The sequence below is a fragment of the Pinus tabuliformis genome, chromosome 7 (assembly GCF_031772625.1).
Source record: "Pinus tabuliformis cultivar Carrire ecotype Pingquan chromosome 7, CPIR1, whole genome shotgun sequence".
NCBI lineage: Eukaryota > Viridiplantae > Streptophyta > Pinopsida > Pinales > Pinaceae > Pinus > Pinus tabuliformis.
In genome coordinates, this window is record NC_142293.1 from 1,958,129,035 (window position 1) to 1,958,140,176 (window position 11,142).

General features: G+C 36.4%; 1 protein-coding gene across 1 annotated transcript; it reads left to right on the plus strand.

The window, feature by feature from the left end:
* The first annotated feature begins 2,719 nt into the window (after positions 1 to 2,719).
* LOC149256287 (cysteine-rich receptor-like protein kinase 1) lies at positions 2,720 to 7,639 on the plus strand. The gene is made up of 7 exons (XM_089460723.1): positions 2,720 to 3,735; positions 3,843 to 3,971; positions 4,083 to 4,222; positions 4,330 to 4,540; positions 4,652 to 4,886; positions 5,077 to 5,221; positions 5,333 to 7,639. Exons 1-7 carry the CDS (start codon positions 2,868 to 2,870, stop codon positions 5,699 to 5,701), a joined length of 2,097 nt encoding a protein of 698 aa, XP_089316849.1. The 5' UTR covers positions 2,720 to 2,867; the 3' UTR covers positions 5,702 to 7,639.
* The last annotated feature ends 3,503 nt before the right edge of the window (positions 7,640 to 11,142 follow it).

An 11,142-nucleotide genomic window follows, 5' to 3' on the forward strand; every position in this document is an offset into this window, starting at 1 on the left:
CTGTGTTGCGTCCCTGAGCTAAAGACAAATAATTTTTTTTGCACTGCCGAGGACCATATAAAAATGACCATCACTGAAAAATCATCCAAAGCAATCAGACTTGTTCCTATCATAGAAGTTAATAATATAGGAATCATTTATTTGGATTTTATGTAGCATTATAGTGATTTTTTCAATCTGTTTTAAGTTTGATTTAATGGCTATTTAATTATCTTTCACTTTCGTTGCATATTTCTGTAATTTGTCACATTTTCCTATCTGTAAATTATTTCCTCTTTAAATCAAGGCAAATGACTGTTTTGTCCATTTCATTATAGACATGCTAAGAAATCCTTGTCTCGAGGTCACGACTATTGCTATTGATAAGTGGTTTTGTATTTATAGTTAACTATTTGGCCAATCCATCTATGTTGTAGCATGCAAGCCCATAAATTTGGCTTTTCTCTTTATAAGTTTGAAAAATGTAAATAACTTATATGTTTCACTCCATATGCAGCAATTATTATGGATGCTCTAACCTTATTTTTTGTTATGTTGATGCACATAGTTCACTCCTTACGTGAGACTGGCTCTTTTCCATTTCTTTCATTATCATTTGCGTTTTCCTTTGTGTCAAAGATGATGACCATTATTGGTCCTCTCGTACCAAGGCTATGGGTATATAGTTATGTAAATTGCACATTTAGGAAAAGGTCAATTGTTTCACCTCTCAGTTGACCTCTTTTTTGACCAGATTGAGATATTTTTGAAATAGTGCATTAACATTAATGCATGAACATGGAGTACCCTTCCATCAAAGTCAACCAGAATTTAACGTGGTCCCTATTGCTTTTTCATGTCTCTTCACAAAATGACAGTAACAGATAAGACCACAACGATGTCAACATCGGAAAAAGAGCCTTGATTTGCAAATGAACAATTCCATCTTCAGGTACGTTTCCTTTAAAAATAATTGTATCTATCTCAACTTAATGGAGTGCATAAATATTCATTTGCCACTACTTCTTCCATGATCTCATCTGGGTGTAAGTTGCTGTAGAGTGTAAGCATTTTCTTATGTCTCCTTTCCTTACGCAGAGAGCACAAGCATTGCTACCAGAATTGACGTGGATTTGATTAATGTATACAATGGAGAATTATTCCTGTAAACAACGAGTGGCAGTGTAGTGAGTTCACTACCTCAGTGCTGTGAGTTTGGTCCTTTGCAACTTGAACAGTGTGAAGACAACTTCCAATTCAACCTTGTAAAGCATTTCGTTCTTACAAGTTTGTAAAAGTAGTTGCTCTGATTATTATTACAGCTTTCCAGCACACTATGTTCAAGTTCATGCTATGTAATATTATGTTTTCTTGAATATTATACATATATTTTTTACCTTCTCCTTACAATTTTTTTTTAGCAATTTTCTCTCTAATTTCTAGCTATGTTGATGCTTCTCCATCTCATCTTATCTATGGTATTCAATACTTCCCCCCCTGGATATCCTTGTGATATGGATCATTATTGCCTTGCCTCTTTCATGGATCTATATACAGAAGTGATACAACATGAATCTTTATGAGATCCATAAATGTCCATTCTGGATATGACTGGTATGGATTCCCTGTCATATCCCTTCACTGGGAATAAAGCAATCAACACTCGAGAATTTCAACAACATAAAATTCAAGATATGCTATTAAAATTTATTTGTACCATAGAACCACCTATCAACTAGAGCTTGCTTTTGGGAGGATTTTATGATGCAGGCCTAGGGTCTACATGTCAAAGTAAAAACTTTTCAATAAAATATAACATTAAAATTTCATAAGATTGAATGAGTTGAGAAAGCTTCTTCGTGCTCTATACATTTTGCTCCCATTTGGTGTTTGGCATTCTGCTCTCCTAGCAATATCTAGAGATAGGAAGCAATTGTTTGCCTCAAATCTAATTGCCTTATGGACCATATTGATATGCACTTGTTTATCAATATTTGTAGGTTCACTGTCTATCAAATATGTGTTCAAACATCTGCAATTTTCTTCCAATGCACAAAAATCTATATATAGGGGTCTTGACTTTGCAAATGTTGAGATTTTCAAGTTTAAAACACAACTCAACTATACTATTTCTGAAATTAAAGGAAAAATATGAATGTTGAGAAACGATGAAGTAGATCTTGGAACCCTGTAGAATTAAATTTATAAGTTTAACTTATAAGAATAAAGATTTCCTTAAATAAATAAGGAAAAGCAATTTTATAAATCTGAAAAATGTAAAAAAATTTCAAGAAACAGCGAGAAGAGAACTTGGCACCCTTGAAATCTCAAACCTATTGAGATACTTTAAAGTTATTAGAAGATTCTCATCTTTTTCAATGTCAGCTACTTAACTATTTGCAACACTTTAACAAATTAAGATCACTTTGCACTTCAATTCGTGATCTCTTTGGGTTTATAAATTAAGATCACTTTGCTCTTCAATTCTTGATCTCTTGCAAACCCCAACATTTTTCAAGCCCGGCAGAACCCTATTGCTACAACAGTGGCTCCCTTGTTTGCCACTGTAATCAACGATGAAAACGTCCATATGTAAAATTAAATACTCACTTCGAGCAACTTTCTTAATAATTTCCTTTTTCAATAATCACTCACAATCAAATTAACTAACTATCACAACCATGCAGGTTTCTTACACTCATGAATTTTTCTTTATATGCTCAAAGTGAATGGTGGAGCCCATTCCTTCCCATGTTTACCGACTTTGAATTTTCGTTTTTCTAGTCGAGGAATTCAATTACAAATTCAGTGTCTCTGAAACAGAGTGAAGGATCCAAACTCCTGAAGCAGAGTGAAGCGTGGAAAGCAGTTTAGGGAAATAATAAATTATGCAAAAAGATCGAGAAGACAGTGCTGGGGTCATGCCCTGTCCTGAGACGGCGATGAAGATGAAAACATTAATCGGCTACATGTTACTTATTCTGTGTGTATGGACGCCTCTGCACCTCTCAGTTGCTCAGACAATTGACACAAAAGCTGGCGCTTGGGATTGGTGGGTTTGTGGGGATGCCAAATATATAGACGGAGGCGATTTCCAGCGTAATCTAATCCAGGTTTTGGAATCATTGGCGGGGAACGATTCTACCAGCGGATTCAATACCTCAAGTGTTAAGGGGCAAAACAGCAATAGCACTGTTTACGGGTTCGTCCAGTGCAGAGGAGATTTAAATTCCTCCGATTGCAAAGCCTATGCTTCTACGGCTAAAAAAACCCTTCTTGAGAAATGCAACAGCACATCTGGTTTCATTCAAACAGAGGGCTGCTTCTTCCGTTACGACAATCATAATTTTTACAACGATTATAATGGGAGTAGCAAGTTTAAGAAATTATGTAACAATATTCAAGAAAATGAGCCAGATCTCTTTGCAAATATTACCGTGAAGGCTCTGTCGAAACTTATAGAAAGAGCTGTCCCGAGTTACCCACGTTTTGCTATAGGTAAATTCGAAACCGATTATCCGGATATGAGGGAAATCTATAGCCTAGTGCAATGTTGGTATCTGTCGCCAGCAAACTGCCGATCGTGCTTAACTGCTGGTCAGTCGATTATATCTGGTCCTGGTCGTTCAAATGTATCCACACAGGGATGCGAATCTGGAGCTATTGGAGCACGCTACATGAGTCCCAACTGCTTTCTGCGTTACGAGACTTATTCCTTTTTCAATACTTCCATCATCCCGTCGCCTCCCGTATCCGGTATCTTCTTTCACATATAATTTACAATGATAAGTGGTATGGTGATTTTGTTCATTTTCTGAAATAAGACAGCCAATTTACTAATGATTTTAATTGTAAATTTGCAGGACCTAACGTGCTTGGGATAACTCTGGGCGTACTAGCTGCTACAGTTGGACTAATGGCAATCATAGGCCTTTGGAAGTGGAATTTTTTCTTTCGTCGAAGACCTTGGGAATGCATTTCTCGAACCAGAGGTCCTGAAATTGCTAAACCATTAGTGTGCGCTTCATAAAATTGTGTCTCGTGAACTGATTACCTATTTCTTTGGCACAAAATAAATCGAAGCCTTGTAAATGTTTTCTCAGGACAAGGAGGAGAAATTGACTTATCGCCTAGTATACCAAATCCAGAGCATATATTCAAATACGACATACTGAGGGAGGCTGCGTCCCATTTTGATGAGGAAAACAAGCTTGGCGAGGGAGGTTTTGGATCCGTCTTTAAAGTGAGCGCTCAATATCATTGTTTTACTTTTCTGTCGAATTAGATATTTGGAATCTGAACCTCCCATTAAAAATGGAAATAATTTTGAAGTTCATTGATCTGCTGTAGGGGGTTCTACCTGATTCAAGAGTGGTTGCAATCAAACGGCTGAACAAAGCTTCAAGGCAAGGAGACACTGAATTTCTGAATGAAACAAATCTCATCAGTCGTGTTCAGCACAAGAATCTTGTCAAATTGCTTGGCTGCTCAGTTCAAGGCTCAGAAAGGCTACTGGTATACGAATACCTCCAGAACGGCAGTCTCGACAACATTCTATTCGGTAGCTTCTCCCTCTTTAACGAATACTTAATCCTTGCATGGACCCTGGATTTGTTCTAGTTTTTTAATATAGCTTACCAACGGTTTAGTTCCTGTTATGCAATCATTGCAGATGGAAACAAAAGCCATTTACTTGACTGGAGAACCAGGTATGAAATCATAGTCGGAACTGCACGTGGGCTGGCCTATCTTCACGAGGAATCTGAGATTCGGATCGTCCATAGAGATATTAAAGCAAGCAATATTTTACTTGATAATAAATATAGACCCAAAATAGCAGACTTTGGTTTAGCCAAACTCTTTGGAGAAGATCAGAGCCACGTTAGCACTAGAATTGCAGGAACTTTGTAAGAATTCTCTTTACATTTCAATCTCTTCATGTCCCCAACAATGTTTAATAGCACTGGAATAGCAGGAACTTTGTAAGAATTCTATTTGCATTTCAATCTCTTCATTTACCCAATTATATTTAATAAATTACAGGATATAAATTACAGGTTAAGATATGTTGATTTCAGTTTAGATGGGATTGTGCAGTGGTTACATGGCGCCTGAGTACGCCCTATTCGGACAGCTGACAGAGAAAGCAGATGTATTCAGTTTTGGAGTACTTGTTCTTGAGATTGTCAGCGGAAAAAAGAATCGGTGTTTCGCTGAAGACATGGTGTTTCTCCTCGAAGAAGTATGGCTCATGTAGATCCCATCTCTAGAGTAGAAATTTCGTAAACGCCCATATAAATATGATTCTTGCTGACTAATGTTTTATGTTTTGTTAATATTTGTCAATTAGCAGACATGGAGACTGTATAAAGAAGAGAGAACATTAGAAGTTATGGATCCCACACTGCAGGGCAGTTATTTGTGTGAGGAAGCGATGAGAGTGATTAGAATTGGTCTCCTGTGCACTCAAGGAGCTGCAGCGTTGCGGCCTTCAATGTCCCGCGTGGTGTCGATGCTGACGAGTGAACGAGAACATGTTTCTTCGCCTACAAGGCCCGCTTTCATAGATCTGGATACTGTGGCAGCACCTCACCAGATTCAACATCCTAGAGTTGTTGATCGTGACAAAACATCTAGAAGTACTGCAACTTCTCCAAACACACATCCCGATAGCCACCCTGGAGCTGTCGTTTCTTCATCAGGCACCCTGGAGCCGAGGTAAAAATCAGCCAACGTTAATTGCTCCCATCCACAAATGAGATTGTTCATTACTCAAAGAAAATTGGGTGTACATAAGATTTGGTAATGGGTAAATGGCAGATTTTCATGTGTGAACTAAAATTTATATTTGTCCAGGGGCAATGAGTGTAGTTATTATTGTTCTCATCCACAAATGATATTGTTCATTATTGAAAGAAAATCAGGTGTACATGAGATTTGGGAATGGGTAAATGGCAGACAATGGGTAAATGGCAGACTTTCATGTGTGATATTTGTCCAGGGGCAATGAGTGTAGTTATTTTTGTTCTCATCCACAAATGATATTGTTCATTATTGAAAGAAAATCAGGTGCACATGAGATTTCGGAATGGGTAAATGGCAGACTTTCATGTGTGAACTAAAATTTATATTTGTCCAGGGGCAATGAGTGTAGTTATTATTGCTCCCATCCACAAATGAGATTGTTCATTGAAAGAAAATTGGGTGTACATAAGATTTGGGAATGGGTAAATGGCAGACTTTCATGTGTGAAATAAAATTTATATTTGTCCAGGGGTAATGAGTGTAGTTATTTTTGTTCTCATCCACAAATGAGATTGTTCATTATTGAAAGAAAATCAGGTGTACATGAGATTTGGGAATGGGTAAATGGCAGACTTTCATGTGTATTATTGTTCCCATCCACAAATGAGACTGTTCATTATTGAAAGAAAATTTGGTGTACATAAGATTTGTGAACGGGTAAATGGCAGATTTTCATGTGTGAACATATAGACGCAGTGAATAATTGGTGGCAGGTAAATGGTTTTTTCAAATTTGAATTTGTTTTGTTTAGATTGGTTTTCTGATTGCATTTATAAATTTTTTAAAACACATATTTATACTAAAACATGTAATTCCTGCCCAGTTATAAACAAATTACAAAACCTTCAAAATCCTCTGATAAACTATTACTTTTTCTTCTATTTAAAAATAAAAATAAAAATTAGAAAAATAATTTTAACTGCTAATCCAATCCAAAGATCATATTTTTTTCATTTATTATCATAAACAACATCATTTCTATCACATTACTCCACGACATACTGTTGGAATTTCTGATAATTCCATAACAAAACGAACAGACAATAATACTCTGTTTTTTTAACACAGAGAAACTAAAATTGAACGTGGGGAGGACAGAGTTTCTCACACACACAAAAGACTTGTATTCATTAACAAGGCTAACTGTTACAAAAGATTCTAGGCCAAGGAGATTCGTCAAAGCGCAAAGCTTGGTTCATAATTTATTTTCTGCCGCCAACACTAGATGCAGAGCATTTCAATGTGCTTTTGGTGAAAGGGCAAAAAGGCAACGCATCATGGCCTCCATAAAGATTTTTAGTTTCAGAAAACAAAACAAGACGAGAGTGTTGAAGTTTTTGAAAATGAAATCAGGGCAAGTGTGACAGTGACTACGCGTCCCTCAAAATCATGCAAATACAGTGTCAACAAATAGAGAAAGGAAAGGGCGTGGAGTAGACAACATCCGGTTGAAGTGGCTGCCTGACGATCCAATGTCGAACCTGGGAAAAAGAGATTACTACAAGACTACTTCAGAGGCAGTTCTAAACTTCACTCTGTCTCTCCTGAAAAAAAATATAGCATGGAGATGTCTGCGGTGGCGTACAAGGACTAGAGATTTGACAAACAAGGATTGCCTGCAGATCTCCTCAAGAGGTAATCTTAAATATTATTGACAGAAATCTGAGCCTGATCTATGTTTTTATGATCATCAATTCGAGCTTTGATTGACAGAGGTATGGCAATGGTGGATTCATCAATTCCCCAAGGAGAATTACCACCATTCCGTAAAAGCGGTGCGGTCGCTGTTTAATGGCGGATTCCGGCAAAGGACTGGTGCTATAGTTGAAAGTAATATTTCAAGGCAATTTCCTATTTCCACCTCCATAGCAAAGTTAATGCTATGGAGGGTACCTCTGTTAGAGTCTCACAGAGCACGGCGACAGCATGGACCATACCTCATCCGATTATACATCATCCCTCTCCGGCATCCCTCTCCGGCTGCCCAGCAAAAAGCCCCCGGCGACCCTGCCCGCAGCCAACCTTGCAGTTCCCCTCACATCGTATTGATGACATCGTATTGATGACGTATTGATCCGCCGAATCAATAGCGCGTGGCCTCCACTCAGATAAGGATTAATGCCGGACGGGAGAGCTCACCAACCTCCTCCGGCCTTCAAAGTCCCGGCAGAACATTATCTGCAAAACCATTCGGCGAACAGAACAGAGCAGACGTTCAATACCTGGAGTACCTGGCCACTGGTTATCGAGATTTGCGGTTGGCAAGGTTAGTGCCCCTGTCACCATTGAAACTTAGTCTTCTATATGACACACCTTTGAACTGCATACATATGACACACCTTTGAACAAACAGAGATTTTGATCTTTTTCTAAATGGAGTTGGCTGCGGAGTTCTAGATTCAGTGTTTCAGATTTCTCATATTTTGTGTTATAAATTTTCTTTGAGCATCAATTGGACAGTTGCACTCGGGGCTTTGTTATTTGTTTGCATTTGTCATTAACTTACCTGCAGTTTATGGGTTTCAACAATAATAGTTTTACTTCAACTGAGCAATGATCGTACTGGTTATCATGGGTTCAGGGGGCTACTATGTATTCAGTTAAATGCAAAACTCTAATGTTGTTCATCTGGCAGTCAAGTTGTGTTTCCACATCACCCACGCTGCATGAATTATCTGTGAGTAAAAGAGGCTAAGCACAATGCTCAAAAAGGAAATTACAACCATGGGGTTTCACTGGAGTTCCACTTACAAAATATGTTGTTGTGCTTGTACTGTGCTTTGCACAGTCAGAAATTTTCGAGGTTAACTACTTACGAATGTACCTTGCCCTTGTATTGTTGAGGTTCTTGTATGATCTTATCTTTCTACCAGTGTTGTTTAGTTTACATTGTCTCCCATCTATGAAGTCTATGATGAACAGAATAGCTCTAGAACGCTTCCAAATCAGCATGATTAGAGATTGTATAGAACGGAAAATGAACCGTTAGCTTCATAATGTGCCCACCATAGTTACTCTGTATTGTAACAGTGCTTGGAATTTAGTTAGAATACTGAAAGGGGTAATCTTATTTCTAAATACATGGTATTATTCGTTTGGAATTGTTCACACTTCATTTATAATCAATTATTATAATGATTACTATGATTTTGGACCTTGTATGATATACTGAGAAGTGACAGTCCTAAAGCTGTAGCGATATATGGTTTTATCTACTCTAGTATGCAAGAACTTTTGCAATGATGCTTCTAAAAAAAATTGTGTTTCAAGATGCTTCCAAACATTTTTTTGCGTGTTAAAAACATTTATGTCGGTAAACCAGAGATGCTTTCAAGCCAGGCCACCGTTTACCTAGAACAATAGAAAATACATCGAAGAAATTCCAACTTCTTTACCGTTGAGATTTTGAAAAGTCTGTGCATAAACCTACCTAAAGACAAAGGATAGAGTAAACTTTAAAACGCCACTTGCCCGTAGATGGTTTTGAATTCCTTGAAAAGTAATAAAAACAGAATCCATATACGAAGAGTAAGGTTTAGAACAACAGAAAATATATTGAAGAAATTCCGACTTCCTTATTGTTAACATTTGCAAATGTCTATACATAAACCTAAGGACAATAAAATCTGGAACTCTATATGCCCGTAAATGCTGTTGTTGATTTCCTTGCTGAGCACTAAACTAGAACCTGTATTAGTCTTCTATATCGTTGAGTCATGAATTCAAACCCTTGGGAAGCCATGAAACTTGATTGCTCAAACCTTTCTGCTGACCAGAAGGCACTGCTTGAAGCTACCTACGTGCATGCAAAAGCTAGACAGTAAACAGAGCATAGGATGGTAAACATTCCATTAAATTTCCATGAAAAGGTAGACCGATATTGGATTCCTTCGATAAACATCAGTCGTCTCTTACATGAGCATTTGCAATGTAGAACCAGCAACTGAATGTTACCCTTTTAAATTATAGGCTCCAACAACCCACAATCATCACCAGTCTCAAAATAGTGAAAAATCGTTCCTGAACAAATTAGCAAGCCTTCGAGTTTAACTCCTGGATTTTGTTGATCCATACAGTAGTGCTGCCAATTGGATGGATAAAAATTTATGAATGCTGTAATTTACCAATTTTTCCTTCACCAATCCCAAAAACAAAAAAAATACTTCATGAATTAGCAAGCCTTCTTCTTTTCTCCTGGATTTTGTTGATCCATACCCTAGTGCTGACAGCTGGATACAAAAACAAACCTTTATGAACGCCCTAGTTTACTAGTCTTACTCTAAAATGAGATTAAGTGTGCCTAATGACAACTATTTCATGGACCTAGCTGGTTTATAAAAGAACATCACAAATCAAGAGATAACAGATGCGTGCAGAAAGAATTCAAATATACACAAAAACAGAGCAAGTTTAGCATCTTTCATGAATTTTCAATAAAAATACATAGTAAATTAATTGGGTATATTTTAGGTGGTCATGAGGAATGATTGTTATCTTTCATAATTAGATTCAATTCTCATAAGTGACATGATAAACTAATATTGAATATATTATTAAAATGCTTTCAAACCTTATTTTAAAATAGATTTAACCCCTCAAAAGTATTTTACCTTTACCTAAGAACAAAACACACCCAAAAAAAAAGCATTTCTATCTGCTTAGCATTATACTCAAAATTAATAACTCGATAGACTCATAAATAAGTCTAGACCCAAATAGACTATACAATAAGGACCTCGTTGCATTAAAAGAATACATCGGTGCGATCCGATAGCATTAAAATTTTCAAGTTCTTTGAGGTTAGTTTACGGGTTAGTGTAAACTAAGAAAAGATACAAATTCATTAAGAAAAAAAAAAAAAAAAAATCGATGCATTTTAGTTTTAGATAAATAAAAATGGTGAAAGTTAAAAATAGTTTGATTTATTTGTATTACATAAACAGTAATGTGCTCAGAATTTAAGTGCCAACAGACCAACCACCGTATATTTAGCTTATATCTATTCACTTTGTTAACTGGAAAAATATATATTTATGTGTTGACATTATTTAACTCTTTTCATTATTCATGTGTTGAGTTTTTATCATCTACATAAAAAGTTGAGTTGCAACAAATAGATATGTTTTTTGTCCAGTAATGTATTATATATAGCTTTTTGATATATTATGGCTTTTTAAATATATCAAGGATTTAAGAACATTTTATTCTATTCCAGTTTTCAAAATTTTAGTGTTTAAAATGTATTTTAGTGTTTATTCTATTATTATGTTGTTCTTTTTAGATTATGGTATATGGAGAGCATTAGTGTCTTTACTCTCCTCATTATGTTTGCAGGGAAAAAATATGTCCTGTAAAAAA

Coding starts and splice junctions, on each gene's coding strand:
- LOC149256287 (XM_089460723.1), top strand. CDS start 2,868: ATGCAAAAAGATCGAGAAGACAGTGCTGGGGTCATGCCCTGTCCTGAG. Junction 4,541..4,651: donor TCTCGACAACATTCTATTCG/GTAGCTTCTCCC, acceptor CAATCATTGCAG/ATGGAAACAAAAGCCATTTA. Junction 4,887..5,076: donor ACTAGAATTGCAGGAACTTT/GTAAGAATTCTC, acceptor GGGATTGTGCAG/TGGTTACATGGCGCCTGAGT.